Source organism: Cervus canadensis, chromosome 8, assembly GCF_019320065.1.
Source record: "Cervus canadensis isolate Bull #8, Minnesota chromosome 8, ASM1932006v1, whole genome shotgun sequence".
NCBI classification, from domain to species: Eukaryota; Metazoa; Chordata; class Mammalia; order Artiodactyla; family Cervidae; genus Cervus; species Cervus canadensis.
In genome coordinates, this window is record NC_057393.1 from 65,441,421 (window position 1) to 65,468,056 (window position 26,636).

The 26,636-nt window shown below is 54.6% G+C and overlaps 1 protein-coding gene across 1 annotated transcript; it reads left to right on the top strand.

The window, feature by feature from the left end:
* Positions 1 to 1,110: 1,110 nt before the first annotated feature.
* On the top strand, positions 1,111 to 26,636 carry SPOCK2 (SPARC (osteonectin), cwcv and kazal like domains proteoglycan 2). The gene is made up of 11 exons (XM_043476651.1): positions 1,111 to 1,766; positions 14,715 to 14,723; positions 15,091 to 15,136; positions 15,394 to 15,508; positions 16,583 to 16,697; positions 18,322 to 18,436; positions 18,860 to 18,979; positions 19,485 to 19,703; positions 21,126 to 21,188; positions 22,669 to 22,806; positions 22,903 to 26,636. The coding sequence occupies exons 1-11, from the start codon at positions 1,578 to 1,580 to the stop codon at positions 23,046 to 23,048; spliced, it is 1,275 nt and encodes a 424-aa protein (XP_043332586.1). The 5' UTR covers positions 1,111 to 1,577; the 3' UTR covers positions 23,049 to 26,636.

A 26,636-nucleotide genomic window follows, 5' to 3' on the forward strand; every position in this document is an offset into this window, starting at 1 on the left:
CCCAGCTAATAAGAGGGGGTCCGCCCCCAGTCTATATGACAACAAATTATACCTTGGGTCTGTGTACAACCGGGCAAGGCAAGGCTGCTGTATTTACTGTGAGATGAAAGCATCAACGGCCAGGGCCTCATTGCAGCAACACCTCTAAGTCCAGCTGCAAAGGAAAAAGAAAACATGCAAAGGGAGCTATTGTTTTCTGTTTTCCCGAGGGACCCCAGCCCAAGCCATTGATGCATTCAGAATTCCCAGGCAAGCCAGACTCAGGGTGCCTATGAACCTTGTAACCTGTGTTTTTTCTCCCTATGGGTTAAGATCATGTTGTTTCATTGCCTTTGATTTCTTCTTTTTTTTTTAAAGTTAGTTTGTTTTTCAAATAAAAACAATCCAGGGCTTGGATCCCAAAAGTTTAATATGTTTTGTCCTGTCAGATTATCTGTTTCCTCTTCAATTTATTTGTGATACAAACCTCGCCCCATTTCTGCTCTGATCCTGGGACCGTGCCCAGAAATGTGTATGTCAACACATTTCTAAAGGCAGTGATAAAGATCACGATTTTAACAAAAACACCTCAAAAAAACCAGCCTCCATACACCCCCTTCCCCAGTGACTTACTAAAGTCAAAACCGTAGCAAATGTGCCTAGTTCAGATTTGAAGCCTCAAGGCAGATGAAATGGCCAGACATTTGCCTTTTAGGGTTGCCCTCAGAAGAGCTAACAAAAAGGGTGACAGCCTTTAAACAGCTGCCTGGGGAGGAGGACATCTGCCTCTGTTTTACCAGCTATTCAGTGCTCAGGCCTTGCCTTGAAAAGAGCATGTGGGGCTTGGCAGCAATAGTTCTGAGGCAGCCAGTTGTTATATGGCTTTTGTCTTAACGAAGCCACCCATTATTGTAGAGCCATAACTCGCAGGAAGCCAGCTGTCAGGGCTATGGCGCAGGCCCCTCTGGGTGGGAGGCAAGGGGAGAGAAGAGTGTCTCTGGCCAAATTCCCTTTTAGACACCTGAGCCTGGTTGGCTTTGTAACCAGAGAGTTTTGTCTTTTCCTCACTCCCATCTTCCCTGAGGAGGTCTGGCACCCGTTTTGCTCTCTACCCTTGGAGAGACAGCAGGGACATCTTGAGATTTGGATTCCTTGGTTTGCAACTGCCTAAGTGCTGGGCTGGGCTGGGCTGGGCTGGGCTCTGCGGCGGCTGACTGGCATCTGGCGCTCCGATTAAGCGCTTCCCTTTGAAATCTACGCCCTCTTTTTTTTTTTTTTTTTTAAACCAGGTATGATGATGTCAAACGTGATGCTGATGCTACAGTTACAGACACGGCCCCTGCTGGCGCAGCCTCTCTGATTCTCTCTTCCTCTCCACGTCCAGCGCTGGGTTTTTTTTTTTTTCAGACAAGTGCATCTCCTAACCAGGTCACATTTCAGCAGCGACCCACTATCCGTCTGTCATCGGAGTCAGACCGCAGGAGGAAGGCTGAGGAAGACGAGGACATTTGCCTCGCCAGCTGCGGGGTGGGTAGAAGGACATTAAAATACTGCAGAAGTCAAGACTCCCCCACCCTCCAGGTTGAATTCAGACCACGATGTGCGCTCGGGGCTGCGGGCGGCTGGCGCTGCCGCTGCTGCTGCTCTCGGCAGCTGCCCTGGCCGAAGGCGACGCCAAAGGGCTCAAGGAGGGCGAGACCCCCGGCAATTTCATGGAGGACGAGCAATGGCTGTCGTCCATCTCGCAGTACAGCGGCAAGATCAAGCACTGGAACCGCTTCCGAGATGTGAGTCTGCAGGGCCGAGAGGGCCGAGGGTCCGCGGGTCTGCGCGGGGATTTAGGGAGGGAGCTTCGGAGCAGAGACGCTGGGGCCAGGAGTGAAGGCTGCCCATGGCAGCCACAGGCTCCCGCAATTATCCCAACCGGATAATTGCAGAGAGTAAACAGCGCGCACCCACCGGGCTCCTGAACCCCTTCCTCATAGCCCCCTCAGCCCCGGAGCTGGCGGGCTTGGGACCCTCAGTCCCATACATACACGCCCCAAGCGAGGAGTTGCTCTGGGGGCGTGCGTTAGCGATAAGCTCTCCTCTGCAGGCTGGATGCGGAGAGGGGTGCGGGATGCGGAGGTTAGGGGGAGGAGGCAGGGAGGGAGGCATGGGGGCCCTGGCTTTGGCCGGGTCCCTGACCTACTCCTCTTTTTTTTTTTTTGATGAGCCACCCCCAGGTGTCCCCAAGGTGGGTGGGGGCTGCAGCTTCCACATACGGGCCACTGCGGAAGGGGCAAGTCTGGGTGGGGCTGGCGGGGAAGGCAGCATCTTCCTGTGCTTGTCCTCTATTTCCATCTTGGGCTTTGGGGTGGGGGCTACAGAAAGGACCGGCCCACGGTTGGCGCTTTGAGTTGGGGTCAGGGGGGCGCTCTGGGCAATCCTCCTAAAGGCGAGATGGTGAAAGGCGTGTCCGTCCGTCCGTAATGAGGGGCGGGTGACGGCAGTGAAAATACCATAGGCCACCTCTGGGTGGCCGCCAGAGCCAGGTCTGGGGTTCCCATTGAGGGACGCGAGCACTAATGGAGGATAATTTTCCAGGACCAATCTTTCAGGGGGGAGAACGACCCAGAAGTTGAACCTCCAACCTGGAGGGAAGACTCCCTAGCCCACTGGACTTCAAAAGAGCAGCGAGCCCAGTAGCTGGGTCGGGGGACCCTTTGCATATCCCCGCTGGAACCCAGCTTAACCTTGCGCGGAACTTTGCCGTGTAGCGGGTGTGGAGGTGGCTGCGGAGGAGCGGGCAACGCTGCAGCACTTTGTTTACAAGCACCTGTAGATCAGAGGGGAAACTGAAGGCTGCCTTGTTCCCAGAAGGGGAAGTAGGAGTGAGGAGGGGCGCGTAGAGGGCGTGGCTGGGACCCAGGGAAGGGTGGGGGCGGGATGTGAGGTGGAGGATGGGCCCGGATGCTCCAGAGAAGAGGAACGCTGGTATCTGCCACCCGGTGCTCTCCAGCGCCCTAACTCCAGAAAGCCTCTTCTACGACCCCAGTTCTTGCTTCTCCAGCTCAGTTCCCCAGATTCCCACATCAGACCCACCTAGTATAACACCGTGACCTTTCTCATATTGTATGTATCCAAAAGTTCCTTAGCAATGCGTTTAGAACAAACATGCTTCATGTGATAACCAGCCAAATGATGGGAACAGGCAGATACGCATCTTTTTGTTACCCTTAAACAAATGACTGTTTATCTCCAAAGTCAAACTGGTGGGTTGTAATTCATCAGAAGGACTCACTGGCTGCCTGGTCCTCAGGGCTGAGTGGCCTCGGCCCCAGTCTGCAGTTTGCCCCACCCATGGCTGGTCCAGCGACAGGAGCCTGGCAGTCCTGCAAGGCCTTTTCCGAGTCCCCTGCAGGCCCATCGAAGATTAACTGCAGTCTCCTGCCGCTGCCTAGGAAGCAGCCCGGTCACAGCAGTGAGAGGGTGGCAGCAGGCTGGCCCGTCCTGAATCCATGTGTCACTGGTCCAGACCTCCCTCTGACTCTCTGGCAGTTTGATTTTCCAAAATGGAACTGGTGAAGGTCAGAGGGGAAAGAAATGCTTAATCAGAGCAGTACAAGTTTAAAAATAAAAGATTCCTCCCCACCTTCCTTCTTCCACTGACTTCCAATAGCCAACTCTGTGGGTGAGGATAAGTGACTGACTCCGTGACCCTCTGGCACAGGGCTGCCCACCTGTCTCCCTGTACTGGTGCCAGTCACTTCCCCCTTCCTCCCATACTCATCTGAAGAGAGGCGCCAGAATGAAATTCTGCAGGATCTGCCTCCATAGGATTCATGGAAAACTTCAAGGCATGTAATGGTTTAGGTGGTCTCAGGCACTTTATAGGGTAGATTTCCTCTAACACCCCATTTAAGGTAGCCCTGGTTATAGGAGAACAGGGTCAGGGAGAGAAGGAGGACAAGGAAGGCTGGGCAGGAGGGCCTGGCTGAAGGGATTCTTTGGCCGCCTCTGCAGAAATGCGGGAGGCTACTAGCTCAGAGCCGCTGCACTGCATAACTCTAGGGGTGCCATCATGTGAATGATGCCCCTGGAGTTGTGCAGTGCACAGACCATACACAGGGGCCATGCCAGGACTGCAGACCATTGTCATCCCTCCTCTGTTAGTAGAGGCCCCACTTCCCACCCTAAGGACTGAAGGCCTTCTAGTTGGACACAGTAGCATTGGGCTTTATGTACCTTTCATCAGGCAGGCTTTCTTGAAACTATGCTCCTTGGCTCCTCAAAAGAGAGGTAGGAGTTTCTCTTGAACCTCTAAGGCGTTGCCAGGTTGAGCCAGAATCTTGTTGATTATCAGTCACAAAATGGTGCAGGGCCCCCACTCTGCCTTGGTGCAAGGGAGGCACGCAAGCAGGGGGAGTGGAATATTCTTGGGGAAGAGGATCAAGGAGTCAGTGTGGGTGGGGGCAGTGTCTCACTGAATGGTTGGACTGAACTGAGGGTGGGGAGATTGAGGGAATCACATTGAAGAGGTCAGGAGAACCAAGAAGAGAAGGAAAGCATGGCAAATGCTCCAGTGTGGAATTGGTCTGAGCTGGTCAGCCGGAAATTCAGCTTAGCATTCTTCCTCTGAGCAGTAGGATTATTGAGGTGGGGGGGCGGGTAGGGGGTGTTGTGAAGGGTTTACCGACAGAGTAATCCTCCTCTCCAGTGGGCTTGGGGCTCTCACATGTGTCTAGATAGATCGCTTCTAATGCCTCGTGTCCTGCTTCCAGGGAGGAGGGAATTTCAAGTCAGAGGAGCTGGGATCTGGCTGTGCCCCACTCTGTGCAGGCCTGGGCTTTTAGGAGCCCTGCTCCCCAGTGCTCCCATCTCTCGATTTAACTCCCTGCAGAAGTGGGTGGACTTTACTGCAGTCTTTGGAACAAAGCATCCAGGACCTCATGGAGATGGACAGTTGAGAGGAGACAGGCCATTACACAGCATTCTTCCAGGCAGGCTCCAAGAGCTGGCTGGACAGTGCTGACTCCTCTTTATCTTCTTGGCTCTTCTCGGCTTTGCACTCCACTTTGGTTACATTTTAATGATATTTATGAGTGTCCAGCACAGTGTTGGGCACCCAGGAGGCACACATCACTGGTTGTAGGGGGTGTTTACATCTGCCAGTCCCTGCAGTCAGCACTTTATCCCTGTTCTCTCTTGTGCCTCCCCCACCCGCAAAAACCTGTGAGATAGTTACCATTACTTTGTAGTCTACCCATTTTACGGTTGAAGAAAAGGAGGCACAGAGAAGCTGAGTAACGTAACCACTATCAAATAGCTAGCAAACGGCAGAGCTGGGATTTGAACCCAGGTCCTCTAACTCACCTTTGCTTTTCAAGAACTCTCGGCCTAAACTTTAGTGGAGATGGAAGAGAAGAGCCTACCCTGGCTCATGTCCTGTGGGCTCAAGGATGCCTGGGCAGGAGCAGTGCCTCCTCAGAAGGAGGGCTACGGCACTCAGTGTCTTCAGCAGCCTGCCACCAGCCTGGCCTAGCGACCCTCCAGAGGCCACCCAGGAGAGGCGTGAGGCCTGGGGTCAGGTTCTGACTCTTCCACTGCCTGGCCACACGATGCCAGGTACATCACATAACCTCTCTGAACTTCACTTTCAGTCTGGGAGACTGTGAGCATGAAGACATCTTGTCTGAGGGCCAGAGGGCATCCATTTCAGGCAATAGAGAAAGAAACTTCAGCCCCATAGAAAAACCACCAGATGGATCAGTGTTTCTGGGGCTAGTTCACACCAACCTCCATCTCCATGAGAACAACACTGATGTATGTGCGCTAATTCACTTACTCCCTGCAGATCTTAGCACCTCCCTGGAGCCCAGGACTTCACCATCAACCTAGGGTCTGGCCCAGAGAAATACCACCTGCTAGCTACTTAGTGATTCTCATATATGAGAATTCTCATATATTCTCATATGTTTATATGAACACCAAGTAGGCCAGTAGCAAGTTTCAGCCACAAAGAAGCTCCCCTTTCTCCACCCCACACAGCTGAACCAGAGCAAGTGTGGGATTGAGCTGCACAGGTGTTTGTGGATAAGTGTGGGTGTGTGAGAAGAACCCCAAACTGGGTCAGAATGGATTCCATCCTTGGGGTTTCAGAATAGGAGGCTGGGCCCCGCTCTGGCCTCCTCCTCCTCCACCCGAGTTTCGACTCCTCTCCCACCGTGGAGGGGCTGGCATCACCCAGAGCAGTGTAGCATGCTGAGGGACTCTCGAACACCCAGCGGGGCTCCAGGCCCTGAGCAGAGAGGGAGAGGAGAGGCCGAGAAGAGCACTCTGCCTGGAGAGGCCATCTTAGTCTCCTCTTGACTTCCAGGCAGTCTGAAGAGGATGGCCAGCCCACACCAGCCCTCCATTCTCCAGAAGGTCAAAGGGTGGGGGAGTGGGAGAACTCTAGCCTACCCTGAGCCCCAGGGGCCCTGGCTTGTCTTCCTCCCTGGCAGAGCCACTTCCCTTTTCCAGCCCTTGATTTTCCTCTGGGTTTAATGGGCAGCCCTTGTCATCCTGTGACTCCGGAAGATGGCACTAGAGCCCATCTACAGCCCCTCCACCGGCATGCATCTCTCACCCCCCCACCCCCACCCTTGCCACAAGCTGAGCAGCAAGACTTTGGGTTTAGGGAAAGGATTTTCTTTTTGCTCTTTAGGTAGCATTTATGACCAGATCAGCATTGAGTGTGTACAAACCAGAGACAAAGGAACCTGAGAAATGAAGCCTAATGGCATCCCAGGGCAAACATCAGTCTGGGAATGGCCATATCGCCACTGTGTAAGGTTCCCTTGCAGGTATCACGTGGGTCTTTATAGGGCTGTAGACAGGGAAAATGTGTCTGCTCTTGGTGGGCAGACCCAGGCCCAGCTTCAAGCTAGGGTGATGTGATTCTTGAAATGTCCCAGCCTCTGAACCCCTGAGGTCTCAGCCACTGTTCAGTTGTCGATATAGCACCTTCCTTGGGGTTCCTGCCATGTTTATTGGCCATAAACTCACTTGGCACATGTCGGTACTGCCTCACTGCATCCCTTACACTGTGGGCTTACATCTTAAGAGTCCTCCTGCTGGTGTGTATCACGTTCCTCCCAAAGCAAGTCCCTGAGGACAGGATTTGGAGAGAGACTGCTTTGTGACCTTGCACCCCATCCTCAGGGCATTGCATGGAGTGGTCGTGCACATAGTAGGTGCTCAGTATAAATGTATGCACCATGGAATGTGAGGGCCAGGGAGGATCTCAACTAATCTGTCCTCTGAGCCCCTCCCTCTTCCCTCCAGGTAGCAGCATCATGGGTTCAGGTGGGGCTTTGGGCTGAGCCATGCTGACTGTTTGGGGTGCTCTCTTCTGCTTTCTGGGCCCTGAATGGTTGGGATAGTCAAAGCTAGAAGCCCAGCACTGACTCCAGTGATTCATTTGTATGATAAGGGAATGAAAGATGCCAGGAAGGAAGATTGCCCCCAGGCCTCCCTGTCTTCCCCATGTTTATCGGCCTGGACCTGGGTGCAGCCAGCCTCCTTTTTCCTCAGTGAGAGGGTGCATGGGGACTCAGAATTTCCCCTCACCTCAGTGGGCCCAGAGAGCAGGTCACCCACCGTCAGATCTGTGTGTGGGTGAGCACAGGGCTACCTCAGATGGAGACCAGGTTCCCCGAGACAGGGCATCCTGCCCCTCCGAGTCTCTTCCCCGACATCTGAGAACAGGTCAAAGCTGCACACAGCAGGAAGGACAAGCCAGGCCCAGCTTGTGTCTTACCCCTGCTTGGATGCAAGCTGCTGGCTCCTTCCCTGATCCTTGGCTCCTTTGCACAGGTTAGAGGACATGGAAGAGTCTAAACTTTTTCAGGCTTCTTTTCTGCTCTTCTCAAAGTTCTCAGTTTAGGAGAGTGGGGAAGTAGAACCACGGAGCCTTGGTAGGATTAAGCACTGAGCACTTGCAGGTAAAGAGAAGGACCAGACACAATGCCACGTGCTCTTTCATGACCCCATGCCTGTGCTTCCTCAGCTCCAATGTCTGGGCCTCCTCAGAGAATCTTGGATGGCAATCCTGGCCCCCACTCATGTTCTAGAAAGGAAACAGAGGTCCTGAGGCAGCTCAGAACAGAACTCCAGGCCTGCTCTCCCCTGTCTCTCTCTCCTGTTCTCTGTCTTCTGTGGACCCCTGGGACCACTGCCTGAACAGGAAACCCAAGGACTGGAGTCTGAGATGCCCCTGGAGCAGTGGAAAGCTCAGGCCCCGTGGAGTCTGGGGGTGGGGTGGCGGCTGGTGCAGGCATACCTGAGGCCAGGTAGAGATCCAGGCATGCAGGGAGCGATAAGCACATTTTTGTCCTCCAAGGAAATTCCTCCGAGGGGAGAGGTGGGAGGCAGGGAGTCTGCCAGATGCCTGCCTCCGTCTGTTTGTCCAGGCCTCACACAGCCTCCACTGCTCCCTCTGAGAGAGGGGCAAATATTTAATGACTGCCCCCCCCCTCTTCCCAGTCTCCGTACAGAGGGCGCTGCCTCCTCAAGATGCCTTCTGCCTGGGCATGCGATGGGGGTATCGGCCTCAGCTGAGAAGGAGCCAGGCAGCCCCCACTTCACCCCTGCTCGTTCCTTTCTGGGCCTCTCCCTCTGTGCTCCCCAGTGGTTTGCAGGGAGGCACAGCAGGAGCCCCCAGCCACAAGTTCCCCACTCCTGGGCCTTCTCAGGGGGCTGGGTTCCATCAGAGGTTCCCTCACCTGAGGAATGAGGCAGAAATAGTGCCAGCTACAAGGCTTTTCAGAGGTTGAGAGAGGCCTGGCCCACTTCCATTTTTAGAGGTTCTCAATCTATTAAAAAATGAAGAAATGCCATAATAGGGTTACAGAAGTTGTGGTTTCTTTAAAGTCTCGTGATGCACCTCTTTCCGTCCTGTCAGCACATCTTAGAGCCTCATCTGGAGACAACGTCAGAAGTCTGCACTTGAGGCTCCTTGTGACTATGAGACCGGGAAGTACCTCTCATCCACCTTGTCCCCCAGACTCCCCGTATGTGCCGAAGAACCCAGCTTAAGTGCTCCTGTTTTGTGGGGTTTGAAAGTGTAGGGCTTTACAGTTTGCTAAGTGCTCTCACAGCCACACTGGGTCCCTCCGCAGCTCAGGGAGGAAGGCAAGAGTCATCCTCACTTTGTAGACCAAAGGCTCTCCAGCAAGGCTCTCCAGCCCACATCTTGTTGGCAGTCAGAGGCCAGGCCAAGTGGGTACCCAGATTCCATGCCAGGGTGGGGGTAAGGGGTGTCGGTCTCCCCAACACGCTGTGCTGCAAAGAGGCAGGTGGAGATTCGCCCAGGTGGTTTTCAGCCCTGGGGCGCTGCTCTTCTTCTGCTTGATTCACTGCCACGTCTCATCCTCCCCACCAGATGGAGAGGTTGGGAGAGATTGGGTTAATTCAAGCTGTGAAGTGAGCGGGTGATTCGGGTGCTAATTAAAATGACAGGAAGTAAACAGCACTTGGAAACACCCAGCATGTGCCCCCCTAAGCCCAGCTAGGCCTGCGCACTCACCACTGTTTCTCCCCCAGTTTGGCACAGTGGGCCCCGTCTCCATGGCAACCGGGCTGAGCTGCCGAGATCAAAGCAGGAGATGGGTTAGCTCCAAACCAAGCCCAACCAGGGGTGTGTGAAGGGGTTCTGGAATATGCCTGAAGAAGGGGGGCCCGCAGGTGTCTTCCTCCAACACTCTCAATCCCTTCATTCTGCTACAAGACTCCCAGCCTGGGGGTTGGAACAGAACTGGTGTGGAGGGAGAAGTCACTCATGGGCTGGGGTTAGGCCTCCTGGGTTCGGTTCTGAGACTTTTTTTTCCCTAACATTTAAGGAACAACGAGAGTCCTGATTAGGGGCACAGAGTCTGGAATCCCAGTTCTCAGAGTTCCAATACTTTTCTGCTGTGCTATTTGATGTGTGATCCTGCATAAGTCACTTAAGCTCTCCAAGCCTCAATCTTACCACCTGAGAAATAGGATAATAATAGTAATTTTCTCTTAAATTTTTATGAAGAGTAAAATGAGCCAATGAGTATAAAATGTTTAGCACAATGCCTTCCACATGGTAATTTGTGAAAAACTATTAGCTATTCTTAGGGCATTTTTATTGTTTGTTAGGTGTTGGGCATAGAAAGGTGAACTTCATATGGTCTCTGCCCTCAAGAAACTGGCCATCTAAAGAGGTCAGAAGCTACGGCATTGCTTCACGTAGCCAGAGTAATAATAAACTACTAGATAAAGTCAGCCTGAAGGAAAACTAGATATGGGGCAAGGTTAGGGAAGATAAAGTTTGAAAGCTGAGTTTTGAAATACGAATGGAAGTTCTGCGGGCTGGATGCAAACACATTCCAGGGCGGGAAGAAGGCTCTGCCGAGGCCTGGCCAGACTGGAACATCTGGTGAAAGGACATGGGGACAGGAACAGACAGAGAAGATGGGCTTTCTCCTGTTGGTGACCGAGAACCTGTGAGGGTCTTTAAACATGATATTTGTCATGTGTTTTTTTTTCACCTTCATTACAAAACTAATACATGTTCATTGTAGAAATTTTGGAAACTTATGAAAAGGCAGAAATTCTCTATTCCTCTCCCCACAGGAAGTCACTGTTAATATTTTGATTTTAATCCTTTTAACCTAATCACCTTTAAATAGTTTTTTTCAAAATGAGAGAAAGTTGCATACTCAATAAAGGGTTTTAGGATAGGAGAAATATGATCAGAATTGTGTTCTAGAAGGATCCCTGTGCCTGAAGGGGTGTGGGAGTTGGGTGGGGCCGAGGAGAGCCCAGAGGAGACCCTGTAGTAATTGAGGCCAGGGTTGCTATGGTGGGATCAGTGGGGGTGGGGAGGGGAGGGCAGGCTGGAGAGAGAGCAGCGGGTGGAGTAGGCTTGGTGTCCTGAGATTTGAGAGAATAAATTAATGTGCACTTCAGTTACAGTATCCTCTTTGGGCTTCCCTGGTTGCTCAGACAGTAAAGAGTCTGCCTGTAATGCAGATTGAACCCAGGTTCAATTCCCAGGTCAGAAGGTCCCCCGGAGAAGGAAATGGCAACCCACTCCAGTATTCTTGCCTGGAAAATCCCATGGACAGAAGAGCCTGACAGGCTGCAGTCCATGGGACTGCAAAGAGTCAGACAGGATTGAGCAACTAACACTTTCTTCACTTTCCAAAGGAAAAGGCTTCAGGCTGGAGGTCAGGAGACCCGGGTTGGTGAGTTGGCCTGAGGATCTGTGTTGTGTGAAGTGTCCTCAGAAGGAAGTGAATGACTGCTCTTTTTCCCCCCTGAGGCCCCCTGTGAGAGCAGATAAGAGCATTGGACACAAGAGGCAGAGCTGGAAGGACCTGACACCTGAGGGCTGTTTCCATGGGCTCACTCAGCTGCCGGCTGAGCCCAGGGGAGCCCAGGGCTGCCTGCCCTGTGGGCTTGGGTGGCGCCAGCAATGGAGGACTGAAAAAGTTCCTCAGGTGGTTCCGATGTTCAGCTGTTGCTGAGAGACACCCCAAGAGGGCAAGTGACTTGCCGAGGATGCACAGCGAACCAAGTTTAGAGCAAACCCAGGATCCAAAGTCCTTGCCACCCATTCCCCTTGTCTCCCTAAGAGCAAAGCTTTCCTGTATAGGGTTAGGGTCATAGGGTTGAGCCCAGATGGGAAGTCCCGGCTCAGCTCTTCATCTGTCTTGGGACCCTTGACCTGTTGCCCTGCTTCTCCGAGCCTCCATTTTCTCGTTTTGTGTGTGTGTGTGTGTGTGTGTGTGTGTGTGTGTGTAGCTGATCCTATCCATCCTGCTCTATTCACAGGAATTTGAGAATAAAAGGAAGACAGACATAAAAATACATAGAGAGGACTTAATTTAAAAGCACCATGACATAGAAGCTGCTTATATATCCCAACCTTTCCCCATGTGCCTGCCCTGTGCTGAGCACCATTGGGTGCAGGGGTGGTCATGGCTGATTCTACTACCAGATGAAATAGATGGGCTTCCCTTTTGCCCAGAGCTTTGGGTCTCAGCCTATGACCCATCTGCCCTCCAGCCTGGCCCTGGCCCCAGAGTACTGGAGGTGGGCGCTTCCAAATCTCCATTTCTCAGGAGAGGACAGAGTTGGTCGGCAGCAGAGCCGGGATGGAAACAGGCCTGTTTCCTGAGAAGTCTCCGGTGCCCTTATCAGACCATGTCTCATAATTGCTAGTGAGCCCACTGGGTGCCATAAATAGACACCACTGCTTTGAAAGGCATTATTCACACTTGCCAACAGATGCCTCCTTTGTACCTTATAGGTGGACCAGCCCACACCTGACCTTAGGAGCTCCTAAGTGTGCCCCTGGCCTCTGCCTCCGGAGCAGCCATTCCCATGTCACCCACTGGACTTCCTCATCGCCCCTCTCACTGAGGCCCCTTGGGGGTGACCCTGCTCACACCCCTGTGGTCTCTGCTCTCCCAGTGGTGGCCGCTCTCTTCTCCACTTGCCGGGGCCCCTCGTGTAGCCTCTCCCTGCTCATTTCCTGCCCCTCCACCATTTTTTCCATCTGAATTCTCTGGTCTCTTCTGCTATAACAGCTTTTATTTGTTGAGTCTTCTGTGAACACCAGGCACTTTTCAGACCCTATCTCCTTTTATCTCTGAGTGGTCCCAGGAGATAGGTGCTAAGCTCCAACAGGCCAAGGTGCTTGCCCAGGGTGTGCTGGTGGGGAAACATGTGACTCCAGGGCCCTCTCTCCTCATCATTCTTTCTGGCTATCTGCTTCCGTTTTCCTGGGAGTAAGGGCCCTGGGATCCAGAACCACGTAGGCCTCCCCCTACCTCATCCACAGCAGTGGAGGCAAGGAGCGCAGCTAGAACCCAGGACAACACTTATATACAAAAGGGGCTCAAACCTTGTATCCTGAATGAGAGGAAGGAGCCCTACCTTTGCTCGGGTTGGGGTGGGTGGGGATGGCTCCCCACCAGGGCTCTCACGCAGCAACTGGACAGGGAAAGTCCCTTTCTTAGAACTCTGTCTTCCGCCAGCCTGGATCCACTTCCACTTGGATTGGAAATCCACTTCCCCCTGGATTTCTAATCAGAAATTCTTGGTATTGACCTTTGAGAACCTACTTGGTTCTGAGTCCCAAAGGCTTCTGCTCACAGCCTGGTTAGAGGTTAAAGCAGCAGGGTAGGGCCAGAGTGAGAGAGGAGTGAGCGGGCATCGAGGCCCTTGGCTGACACCCCTCCCTGGTCCAGTTCAGGTGTGGGTGGGTTCTGTGGCACTCTCTGCTCTCATTGGTTGAGAGCAGGTGACTCATACCAGCTACTTCCCCTGTCCTCTTTATAAACTCATGCCCACTCCCCTCCCAAAGAATGCCGGGTCGATGAGAAGACCCCAGTTCAGTGGAGTCTATATAACTCTAGCCTCAACCACTTGGTCACGCTCAGCCTCATTTCCCATCCATGGTGGAGTAGACACCGGGGGAGGGACCCCTCACCCTGATGAGTTCCTGGAGAAGAAGGGCTGGGTCTGGCTGGCTTCCTTTGGTCCTGGCAAACAGGGAATTATGCTGTAGTTCCCTAACGGCTGCCCTGCAGTCGCTGTAGAAGCTTGCCCAGGGGTGGGGCACAAGAGGACTCCAGCCCTGAGGAATCAGGTGGCTGCCTGAGCCAGGAGCCTGGGCTGGTCCGTCCAGTGCCCAGGGAGCCGCCCAGGCCAGGTTCCCTGGAAGCCCCTCCTGTGGCCTTCCTCCTGCTGCTCCTGAATCCAGGGCTGGAACACTTGGCTGCTTGGACACATATGTGGGTTATTACTTCATTTTCAGATAAAAGATCATCTAGCATTGGGTGAACATTATTGAAGCGTCGTTTTTACCTATGAACACCCAGCACACAGTTGCCTTGGGTCCCTAATGGTGTGTTGTATCCAGCAGAGAGTTCTACACTGGGAACTGGGAGACCTGGGCTTTGAGATGGTGGTACCCAGATCAGGTCCTCTCTTGTCTCTGGGCTTCCTGGCTTCTCCTGCACACAGCGGGGGCTGGGACGGATGACCTCAGAGGGGCTTTTCAGGATTTTCTGGGTCAGGATTTGCAGCTGGATGGTGGAACTGAGAAAGCCATCAGGAGGGGCCACAACCCCCTTTTCTCTCAGTGTACCATTTGAGTTCTGCAGGAAAGTTAGACGTTGATTGAAAAACAGTCCCCATGTGGTCCAGAGGAGAGGCTCTTTCTGCCTCACTTGCATGGTGGGCCGGTGTCAGTTGAGGCAACTACCCAGGAAAGGACCCTGGCAGAAGGAGAGAAGGTGTTTCTGAAACAGCCAGGGCAGTGGCATGAGAATCCCTTCCCAGGCAGTACAGGCCCCTCAGACATCGTCCTGGTGGTGGGGCCAGGGCTGGGCCTTTGGGACCATCTTTAGGGCCTGGAATGGAAGGATGGGACCTCGTTCTCAAAGCCCTGAGCCTCACATCTATTGCTCCTAAGGCCAGCCCTGAGTGTGCCCAGGGCTTAAGCTCTCTATTGTAAAGACATAGGAATACCATCTCCCAATTGGAGGTCATAGAGATCAGAGGACTGTAGCAGTCAAAGACCATTGCCCAGCATCCACAGTCATGTGATGAAGGCCTGGGGAGCCCTGACACCTTGTGGTCTGAGGATAGACCGCACACTAAAATCACCATCTCTCCCTCTCTCCTCCTGGTCCATTTCCTGTGGCCTGCTGCTGCTGCCCGATCCCTAGGAGGTGGAGGTGAGTTCTGCCTGGGGCCCCCTGCATATGTACCTGTAGCTCTACACCCCACTGTTCTCCCTTGCACCCTCACCCCAATTTCCCCTTCCCTGCAGCATTCAGTGTGAAATGGGGGGTCAGAAATAAGGAACTTAGGGATGAGGGCAGAAGGGATTCTGGACATGGGTTTAGGGGGTAAAGGTCTGGGGGAGGCAGCTGGCAGGGCTTGGGTAGACAGGGTCACCTGGGAAGCCACCAGAATGGTGGCAGTTGGGATAGGGAAGCAGTGGCCCAGGCCCTTGCTCTGTTGGCCCTGGAGTTGAACTTTGGCTCTAAGATGTAAATCTTAGCCCTTTCCTTCCCCCTCACCCACTCTGTCCTTCCCTAGGATGACTACATCAAGAGCTGGGAGGACAATCAGCAAGGAGATGAAGGTAACATGCCCCTCATGTGGGGGAAGGTGACTGACACCCATGAGGATTTGTGACCAGAGGGCAAGTCCTGATTGTGGCCTTGGAGGTTCCTTGGGGAGCCAGGCCCAGATCGAGATGAAACTTCCAAGTTGAGGAGCTGTGGTTATCAAGGGCTGCTGGAGAGGGGGGCTTCCCAGCTCAGAAGTGGGGTTGTAGGCTCCCGGACTCTCTCACATTGAATCCTAGGTGACCTGTGTCCTAACTCTTTGTCCTTGCAGCCCTGGATACCACCAAGGACCCCTGCCAGAAGGTGAAGTGCAGCCGTCATAAAGTGTGCATTGCCCAGGGCTATCAGCGGGCCATGTGCATCAGCCGCAAGAAGCTGGAGCATAGGTGAGGACCTTGGGGAGGCGGAAGGCCTGGAGGGGGTTTGCATAAAGAGCAAGGGCTTAACTGATCCTCTCCTAGGTAACAATTATCTTTTGCTGCAGCTCAAACTACCCCAAAGCTTAGGGGACAAATGTGTGTTACCGCACACAGTTTTTGAGGGTCTGGAGCCAGACGTGGTTCTGTTGGGTGGTTCTGGCTCAGGACTGTCAGGAGGTTCCAGTCAAGATGTGCGCTGAGGCTCCCTCCTCTGAAGGCTGGACTCAGGCTGGAGGATCCACTTCCAAGCTCACTCACTTGGCTGTTGGCCCTTGTCAAGTGGACCTCACAGAGGAGGGAAGGAGTGAGGAGCATTTGAGGCTTTACCTCCAGTCCAAGGACAAGACCCTGCCTAACTCTAAGACCCTTGGAGAAGGTCTCATTCCCCTCCCCTTTCTCCTTAATCATATAATCAGAAACCAGGGACATGGGGTTGCAATCTTAGATGCCTTTAGGGGCCTGGCAGGTAATGTAAATGGATGAAGAGAGAGCTTGCATTGGTGACAGACCAGTCTGGTGAGGCCAGGCCTTATGGGAATGTGGGACCAGGACTCTCATGTCTTCCATTTTACCTAGGCCAGAAATTCTGGATTTTTTATTTGAACTCTTCCATTTTGCAAATGTTGGTAAATAACCCAACTGAAAACAAAAATCCTTGGTGTGCAATAAAATTCGGGTCTACAGACCACAAGTGGCCCTCGGGCCATCAGTTTGCAACTTCTTATTTGACCTGACTCCTTATGTGAGTACAACTCCCATTTACATCTTACAGTTGAACCTGGAGTTGAACCTGAGGGCCCTGCTGGAAAGGGGAAGCTGGGAGTGTCTATACTCTGCCTGATTGGTTCCACTTTTATGAGCGAGAGGAGGGTCTGACTGGGGGTGATAGGAGGGAGGGCAGGGGCAGGGAAACAGCTCCAAATGCTGTAGATCACCAAGAGCAGCTTCTTGTCGGAACTGGTCTCCTGAACCCTCCCTTCCCCTGTCTGTCTCTCATTTTTGCTTTCATTCCTGTACCCTCCTATCCCACTCCTCCTGTAGGATCAAGCAGCCTGCCGTGAAACTCCATGGAAACAAAGACACCGTTTGTAAGCCCTGTCACATGGCCCACCTTGCCTCTGTCTGCGGCTCTGATGGCCACACTTACAGCTCAGTGGTGAGGAGCCGTGGTCTCAGGTGGGGTGGAGGTAGGGTGCACTTGGGGCCACAGGGAGCAGAGAGAACAACTCAGCCAGGCTTTCTGTGTGGCTCCCAGTAATGATGTGGGGCCAGATGCGCTTGTCAGCACATCAGTGTGGCCGGCCACAGTACTGGCCCCAAGCCCAGGGGCCTGAGATAGATCCTGCGCCTGACCTTGGGCAGGTGCAGGTGAGGGGTGGGGCCTGGGGGAGGCCGGTAACTACAAGTCAGAGTAGGTGAGGGAAGAGCTTCATGAAAACATGGAGGACAATGGAAGAAAGAAGTTCTGTCATCCAGGTGTTGGGGGTTGACATCTTTCCATGGTTGGGTATCCACATGGACAGGATGGTTCACAAGCAAGCGCCAGGCATTCTGATACAAGAGGAAGGAATCCTTCATGAGATGATGGTGTGGGAGGGAATGGTGGTTGGGGGGATGAAGGCCAACTTTGTAGGATTTTTGTGAGGGTTAAATGAGACCATATTTGTGAAAGCATAACCTTTGAAGTACCATAGAAATGCAGGTGCTAATTGTGAATGCTTCTACTAGCAGTGAGGACTTTTTTGGTGTTTGGAGGGCATGGACTGTTAGCTGGAGTTGGGTTCTAGGCTTAGGATCCCATTTGGGGTGTGATGCACTTTTAAGAGTCATCTGCTGTGGGTGATGATTGAAGTTAGGGAGGGGATGAGGTCACCAGGGAGAAGAGGAAGGAGAGAGAGAATAAGCCAGAGGGCAGAAGCTGCCTGGAGGAGGCAGAGGGTTACAGAGGAGGCAGGCAGAGCCAGTGGGGGTGGGGAGGAGTGCACTGAGTCACACCACCTGAGGGCAAAGCGAGGTGTGGGCAGGAGGCCATGGCGTGAGGGTCCCTGCTCTGCCCAGGACAGGGGGTGGAAGTCATCAGGAGGTCTGGATTCCAGCTCAGCCCTGTGGCCTTGGCTGAGTCACTGGGCCTCTCTAAGCATCTGTGTTCTCTGCTGAGCACAGGAAACACAATTTCTCCCTCATGGAGCTGAGGGGGGGACCAGGTGAGATCATGTTATAAGATGCTACCAGGACCTAATTTTCATGAGCGGTCATCCCATGGGGAGAAACCAGACACGACCAGAGAAAAATGCTTTAAAAGCAAGGAATAGATGAACCTCTTGGAAGCTCTAAAGGCCAGGGAATTAGCAGATGTTCAGTAGGTAGTAGCTGTTTGTTATCAAGAGAGCCCATAGAGGAGACTGTGGGAAGGCTGTGAGGGAGGGGCCCATAGCCGGTTACCAAGGGACTGTGGGGAGGGGGAGGAGAGGCCAAGAAGGCAAGGAGGGGTGGGTGCATGAGAGTGAGGGCATGCGGGTACCCTGGGAAGGACAAATGTGCAGAGGGCAGGCTGGTGCAGAGTGCGGATCCCGGGAGCATTTCATTTCCTGATTTCCTGGGCCTGCTTCCTCTGACCAGTGTGCACCCGTGGCCTGCAGAGGGAGTGGGAGGGCCTTTCTGGGCTATTCACGGGTCTGTCCCTCTCATCTCCAAGAGGGAGGCAAATGTGGCTGCCATGGTAGGCTAGAGGGTGCGCCCAGCAGTGCCCCCGTCACCCAGCCCACTTTCTTGTCCTGCAGTGTAAGCTGGAGCAGCAGGCGTGCCTGAGCAGCAAGCAGCTGATGGTGAGATGCGAGGGCCCCTGCCCCTGCCCCACAGAACAGGCCGCCACCTCTGCCTCTGACAGCAAACCAGGTAACAAGTGCTGGGCCACGGCTTGAGGTGAGGGGTGGCTCACTGCCAGGGACCCTGGGGTCCTCCTTCAGGGCTCTGGGAGGGCAAGGGAGATTTGCAGCAGGAGGGAAGAAGTAGCCAAAACCAGGAACAGGCCTGAGGGACCTGTGGAGCTGGAGGGTCTGGTTTGCATGGAGCAGGAGGGCTTGGCCTCATCACAGGGAGCCTGTGCTGTGTGCTTTTGGTCCTAGGGAGTGAGAGGGAGGGGAAGATGGGAGATGGGGAGAGAGAGCCTCTGATTTCTAGCTCTCCTTCCCCTCAGCGCTCCTAACAACTGCCCGGCCTCCAGGCCTGTAAGATGCCACCCCCCCCAGCCGAGACCAGGCTTGCTGCTTCACCCCACCCTCACCCTCTACTCCTTTCTCCCTGTCCTGCCAACTGCAGAGGCGTGCACCGGTCAGGACCTGGCTGACCTGGGGGATCGGCTGCGGGACTGGTTCCAGCTCCTTCATGAGAACTCCAAGCAGAACGGCTCAGCCAGCAGTGGAGCCAGCCCGGCCAGTGGTATGGCAGCTGCTTGCTGTGCCGGGGAGGAGGGAGGGAAGATGGGGAGACGGGTGTGCCCTGGGGCCACCTGGCTCCACTGGGGAAGCACCCACATTTTGCCCCCTCCTGCCAGACACCGAGCGCCTAAAAGAGCCTAAACTTCAGAACAAGGGGAGGTAGGCTTCGACTGGACTGGAGGGATTTGAGTTAGCTAATAGGAAGGACTCCTTAAAATGGGTGGAGAGAAACTAAACCCTGAAATGAGCAGCCAAGGGAAGGGAAGGAATTACTTTCCCTGCAGGACTTTCCAAACAGGATTTTGACTGGTGTGGGGGGTCATGTAAAGAGGCCGAGGGGTGGGCCTTCAGCCGTTCTTGAGTTTCTCACCCCTGTGGTCGGATTGATTCTGAGCTGTCCTGACCCTGAATAGAGGGCTGGGGCTGACCGAGAGTTGGAGGGATGGAAAGACAGATGGATGGAGTGATTTACCTCGAGCAGGTCTGAACTGTGGCCTTCTCCCCAGGGCTGGACAAGAGTCTGGGGGCCAGCTGCAAGGACTCCATCGGCTGGATGTTCTCCAAGCTGGACACCAGTGCCGACCTCTTCCTGGACCAGACCGAGCTGGCTGCCATCAATCTGGACAAGTACGAAGTCTGCATCCGCCCTTTCTTCAACTCCTGCGACACCTACAAGGATGGCCGGGTTTCCACCGCGGAGTGGTGCTTCTGCTTCTGGAGGGAGAGTGAGTGGGGCCCCCTCCCCAGACCCCCTGCCTACCATGCGGACTCTGCCCCTCACTCCAGGCCCTCTCTGGGAGTCAGGGTGGCTCCCTCTTGGCCACCTCCCACCACCTAGAACCTTGCCAGCTCCCCAGCTTCCTGCACTCTTCAGCAGCTCATCTCTTGGAGCCCAGGGAAACCAGCACGTGGACCCCCTTCCTCAGCAGGCCCCAGGTGGATCTTATGGGTCCTGAAGCTTATGCACTTTCGGAGGCCTACTTTGAGGAAGAGTATTAAAAACTACAAGTGCAAAATTTCTAGGGCCCCTCAGAGGGCTTGGGAGAGGCTAAGGGGTCCTAAAGCTGAAGCTTCATTGGCTTCTTAATGATTCCACTTTTGAACCCATCTCATAGTATACGCCCCAAATATGGGTGTGCATGTGATCATTAGCCTTAGAGATGTGGTGTCATTTGCCAGCTTTTTATATCCTGAACCAAAGTGGGACATGCACCAAGGGACCACCTAGGCCAAGGGGTAACCATCATCAATGGGGAAATTGAGGTTCCAAGGGGTCAGCTGACCAGCTGGAGGTGGGGCAGCCCCTGCTCTACCTCTGGTGTTTGGCCTGGTCCCCTCTGTGGTTTTGTGGTGGGAGTGTTACTGCATCTGTGGCCTGAGGCTGGGGCTTCCGCTATGGCTCCACCGTTAGCTGGTTTGGGACCCTGGGCAACTGAATGGGGAGATAACAATACCTCAGAGACTGCTGTGAAGATGAAGTGAGAAAAATCTGGGTGCAGAGCACCATGTAAATCACAGATCCCCCTGCCAGTGTCTCCTGTTTTGATCAGTCTCATTGCCCCTAACTGTCCAGCCTTCCACTCTCTCCACATGGCTCCAGCAGCACTCATTACTTCCCAGGCCTTTGGAGCTCATGCTCTGTTCTAGCAGCCGTCTAGCTGGGAGCTGATCTCATTTTAAGCCAGTCAGGCCTCATGCTGGGAAGGGCTAGGGGACTTCTCAAGGTCACAGACAAGTTAGATTTGGCTGCTAGTTATTTTCAGGCCTCCATTGAATGTTCCCTCCAGCCTTATGTTGCCCTGGAGGCCTCTCACCCTGGGGAATCTGTGCATTCACCCCACCTCCTCTTCTGAATCCTGTTTATTTATCCCATGAGTCCCCAATACCCTCGGGGGGACCTGGGGAGCCTCAACCCACCCCACAGCCATAGAATAGCCTCTCTCAGCTGGAACCTGGGTGTTCTCCCCTGGCAGAGCCTCTCTGTCATTTCAGGGGACCCTAGAGGGATCAGTGCATCCCACAGCGGCAGCGCTGTATTTTCATCTTGCAGAGCCCCCTGCCTGGTCTCTAAGCCTTGGGTAGGGGCTCAGTGAGTGCCGTCGGCACCACAGGACGGCCCCCATCAGAGGCGGCTTCTCTCTCCACAGAGCCTCCCTGCCTGGCAGAGCTGGAGCGCATCCAGATCCAGGAGGCTGCCAAGAAGAAGCCAGGTGAGGAGGCAGGTGCCCCAGGGTACCTCTGAGGCCCAGAAGCTCTAGCCTGTGGGTGTCATGGAAGGTGCTGAGTTCGGAGGAGGTCCTGGCTTAGGAAGACGGGAGAGGGAAATTCCCCTCCTGTTTATCCTCATGGTGAGGCAAGGTCTCCCAACCAGCCCCTCAGGGTGTTTTAAGCACTAATTTTGTGCCCATTCCTGCCGGGGCTGTAGGTAGAAATACAGAAAGTTCCTCGAACCCTCCTTTCAATTCAGTTCAGTCAGTCAGTTCAGTTCAGTCGCTCAGTCATGTCCAACTCTTTGCAACCCCGTGGACTGCAGGGTGTGTGCAAAGCTCGAGGGAGGACCCTCCCCCACAGCAGATGCTCATGTTCTCAGCAAATACTTGAGTGCCAACTCTGGAGAGACAGCAGCGAACCCAGCACAGATCAGAACTGCTGGGCAAGACGGACGTGGTCCCTGGACTCATAAAGCACACAGGCTACTTGGGGAAACACACCCCGCAAATTGACACATCAGAAAGAGCGCCCATTTACAGCTCCTGTTCATATGGTGCTGAGGGAGAGCACAGTGGACGGAAGTCAGCCGGGGGTCAGCAAAGGCCTCCCTGGGGTGCTGGTGTTCAAGAGGAGACCTGAGGGGATGAGAGTGAGCCAGCCAGGCCGAGGGCAGGGAAACGTTCTTGGGAAACAGGAAGCTCATGCTCTTGGCTGAGCATGGTGGTTGAGCGGACAAATGTCCAAGAGGCAGGGCCCATGGGGGCTCACAGCTCCTGAGTGCAGCTTGGCATTTACCTGAGCAGTGACACCAGTGTCCATGAAACCACACACCAGAACCTCCCCACGAGGCCATACTGACCGAGAGCCCAGTGGCCTTTGGGCGTGGGTGCTGGTGCCTCTTCTGTCAGGAAGCCAGGCTCTGCCTCCTGAGAGCCTTCCTCTCTGGCCTGTGTTCCTGGAACATGTGCACTGGGCGCCTGTCCTTTTACCTACGTCACCCCCACAACGTGGGCAGTCTGTCTAGCCCTGGGGCCCCAGAGTGGGGATCTCAGCAGTCCATTGAGTGAACTGAGGAGCAATCTGAAGGAAAGTGGGTAGCACTGAGGGCAGGTCAGAATCAGAGGGCTGGGAGGAAAAAGCTGGACTTTCGCAGGCCTAGGTGCAGCCTGGGATCCAGAACGTCCGGCACAGTGAGGTCAGATTGGCCATCCTACAGGACTGGGAAACCGTGGAGGCAGATGGGACCCATAGCAGGGGCTGAGCAGGTGGCTTAGAAAGGGAGGCTCTTTTGGTTGGTTTATTTCTGGTCAGTTGAACTGGAAGAAAACCTGGCATCCAGCCCTGGATGTCCGAGCTTGTTAAGTGGTTGGTACCTGGTCTGGCTGGGCTCTGGTGGGGCCCGGGCATCTGTGAGTCTGAGGTTCCGGAGCCCACACCCTGAGGCCCCTGCTCTGACCCTACGGGGCCTGCCCCACGCAGGGATCTTCATCCCAAGCTGTGACGAGGATGGTTACTACCGGAAGATGCAGTGTGACCAGAGCGGCGGAGACTGCTGGTGTGTGGACCAGCTGGGCCTGGAGCTGACTGGCACCCGCACACACGGGAGCCCCGACTGCGGTGAGCCGGGGGTTGGCAGCCAGGGGCCCCGCTTTTTGGGGTGGGCTTCCCTGCCGGCAGGGTCCTAACCTGCCCCTTGGCTGGTTCCCCTCACAGACGACATCGTGGGCTTCTCAGGGGACTTCGGGAGCGGTGTCGGCTGGGAGGATGAGGAGGAGAAGGAGACAGAGGAAGCAGGAGAGGAGACAGAGGAGGAGGAGGGCGAGGCGGGCGAGGCGGACGATGGCGGCTACATCTGGTAGACGGCCCACGGGGAGCCGGGGCAGGCCAGGGTGCTGACGGCCGGCGGGACACGGCAGCAGAGACCTGGACAGAAGCAGGCAGATTACAAATGGATCCAGAAATACAGTCTAAAGGACCCTGACTCCAATGGGGAGGACCGGACGTGTGAATGTGCATGGCACTTGTGTGGGTGTATGGCCAGGATGTATGACTGTGTATGCATGTGTGTGTGTGTGTGTGTGTGTGTGATGCACTGACAAATGTGTCCTTGGTCCACACTGCTACTGGCAGAGGGTCACCCAAAGGCCCCTAAGGCCCCTGTAGTTGTTTTCTTCCATTTGTTAGTTTTGAAATATGCACATTCACACATACACACACCCTGCAAGGTGAAAATTGATTCAAAATGGATTCTGTGCCCTTTGCCAGCCCCCCAGCCCCATCCAAGCTGCCCTGTCACCCTGGGGTTTCTGGTCCTGGCTTTCTGTCCTTGCCTCAATCAGCCCTGCATCTGCTGCCCGTGCCCGTCCCCCCTCCCTTCTGGAGTCAGGCCCTGGCCTGGTGGGATGAGTCCTCGCTGCAGAGGGGAGGGAAGGCAGGGAGCTGTCTGCTGGCCAGTTTGGCTCTGACATTCCCCCTCCTCAGACTCAGATGAGGTGAGTCGGGCACCCACCTTAGGGAGCCCTTTCCCTCTGCTGGACTCTCCTCCTAACCCAGGACAGGCTGAGAAGAACCTGGGGGCAGAAGCTGAGAGGTGGGGGAGGAGAAGGCCTTGCCAGACTGCTGGGATGGTGAGGGGGGCCCATGTGCGGGAGGGGAGGGGCCAGGGGGAGCTAGCTGCCTTTGCAGATCCAGGCAGAGCCCTTAGGAGTAGAGACAGGGCCGCCTGGAATGCCCTTTCCTGCAGCTCTCACATGGGGGCCTGGTCTGTGCTGTTCTGTGGAGGCAGTGGGTGGTAGTTATGCAGCTGGGCTCCCCCTGTCCCTGTAGGGGGGGCAAACCCTCCCCATCTCCCTGGTTGGGGTCCCCACTCCAGGAGCCTGAAGATCAGGCAGCAGATAAAGGGCCTGGGTCTTGCCAATGGGTGTGCCACCTCCTCCCTGACCCATAAATGCTTCCCTCCCATCCAGACCGACAAAAGGCATTGTCCCTGACATCCTGTGACGGAGGGGACAGCTGCAGCCTTCTGCCCTCAGAGACCACAACATTTCCCCGTCTCTCCTCCGAGAGAGGCACCCCTGGGCCATTTCCAGCCCCAGTCCTCTCAGCTCCTCCGCTTTTCCCCCATCCCCTCTGAGGGATCCTAGGGCTGCTGTAGTGGAGGGCCTCTCAAGCTCTGAGGTGTTTAGGGTTGTGAAAAGTCAGAGGGGACGGGTCTGGGGTAGCCAGATCTGAGGCCCTGTCTCAGTGCTTCCCCAAATCTTCTTACCAGGTGGGAGCCAGGGTGGATGAGCAGGTACCCCATGGTTTGTTTTTTTTTTTTCCTACTCTGTCCAGTTCTCCCTGTTGATGCAAATTTCCTAACACTTTGGTAAAGAATTTCTTTCCTGGGTTTGGGCCTCTGATGCCCTTTGGTGTATGGCGAGTGCTGTGTGTGTGTGAGTGTGTGTGTGTGAGTGTGTGTGTGTGTATGGAGTGTGTGTGAGTGTGTGCGTGAGCCAAGGGACCATCCCTGGGGGCCTGGCGTGTGAGGAGGAGCACCCTGTGTGCTGGGTGGTGGCAGGTGTGGGGTCCATGTGGTGAGGTTCCCTGGGCAAGCCTCCCAGCCTGGCTCCCTGGCTTCTTTAGTTCCACCCTGGGATTCACATCTTCCAGGTCCTCCCTTGAGGGGAAATAACGAAACTCCAGTTAGCCCCATGAACCGCTTCTCATTCTCCAGCACAGTTCTGGTTGTTAAGGTGTCCCGCGCTGCTCCAGATCCCCCTTGCCCATCTCCCGCTCCCCTCTTCCCAGCCTCCCAGCCCACCCTCTGGTCCCCTGCTCGGTTCAGGGAAATACGTCAGCGCAGCCCCTCTCAGAGCTACTTGAAACTTCGTGCTCTCACTAGGATTGGAGTCTGTCTCTTTCCTCCCTCTGCCCTGGCTCAGACTTCTGGAACCATCTCCTGGGCGCAGCTGTTGAGGATGCTGGGGCAGCCTGGGGTGGGTGAGGGGCGCCCCTCTCCTCTCACAGTGGCCCTCCCCTCCTGGGGGCACGCATCCTCTCTGTGTCTCTGGGTCGTCCGGCTGTGCACGTTTTTATGACCTTGTAAATATGTTGTAGAAAGAAAGCAAAAGACGCTGAACTAGACCCTGGTGGGACTCAGAGGTCCAGCCTTGCCCTGTCTGAAGCCCCTACGCTGCTTTACCCCACTTTCTGGGACCGAGGCCCCCCCCAAAGTTAGACCAAGCAGCTTGAGCCCAGTGGGCTGAAGGCCTCAAGTAACTTCCTGTCGGACGAGGTGCAGGTTTCCTTGTGAGCAAGGTTGCAGGGGTGTCCTTCCTCACTCCTTGGATGTGTGCCCTTGACCAAGCTGTCTGCCACCCAGCCTCTTCTGCATCCCTCTCTCCGTGTCCTCTCTCTGTCCTGTCCCCCCTCCCCTGGCTTAGGCAGGCAGTGGAATTTGAGCTGTGTTGAAAAGAGCTCGACCAGATTTTCAAAGAAATTTCTGGCCTGACTCTGGAGCTGCCCTTGGCCACCCCAGTCTCCTTTCCCCTGGGCACTGGGAGAGACAGTCACGTCTAAATGGGACAGGTTGGAGTCAGAACAAACAAATGTGCCTTGAGAGACCACTCAGAGAGGGTTCAGGGCGATGGGGAAGGAGGTGTGGGAGCTCAGGAAGGAGGAGGAGGGAAGCACAGCCAATGAGAGGGTGAGGGGGCGTGACTGCACCCCATTATCCCCCTGGGGCTGTGACCACATGTGGCCAGTGGTCACACTTCCATCCTCATGCCACCCCACCTGGGCAGGCCACCACTCACCTCTCATGAGCTCCATGTGCTTTCAGCTTCACCAGAGTGGGTGGGGGTCCATGGGGATCAACCTGGGGACCCTCCATTTCACCAAAGCCTCACCCTCAGCCCTTGGGGAGAATGAATGGCTAATCCACTGTCCCCCGGCGTCATCATGAGGCTGTGGACTGGCAGGGGTCAAAGGGAAGAGACACTGGGGGTGCAAAAGGAGACTGGAGACATCCAAGGAAGTCCCAAGCAGAGCAAATTGCTTTATAGCCTGAAGCCTACTTAAACTGTGTTATGTGCAATAACTGAGCTTAGAGTTAAGAATTGTGTTCAAGTGCTTGGATTTCCGTCTGTATATTTAAGTGCTGAAACTGTATCTCTCAGTAATTTTAGATGTCTTAAAAAAAAAATCGAAAAACAAAGTGTTAGACCGTGTCTGTGCATTGATGGGCACTCAAGCGTCCCGTAGGTCACCCACCCTCTCCCTCTCCCCAGTGCCCCCCCTCCCTTTCACACACCCCCTCCCCCCCACCTCAACTTGGGGACCCTGCCTCGTGTTGTCTTTATCTGCCTATTAACTCAGCCTAAGAAAGCAAGTACACTTCACACATGCATAAAGGAAATCAAATGTTATTTTTAAGAAAACTGAAAATAAAAACTTTATAAACACCA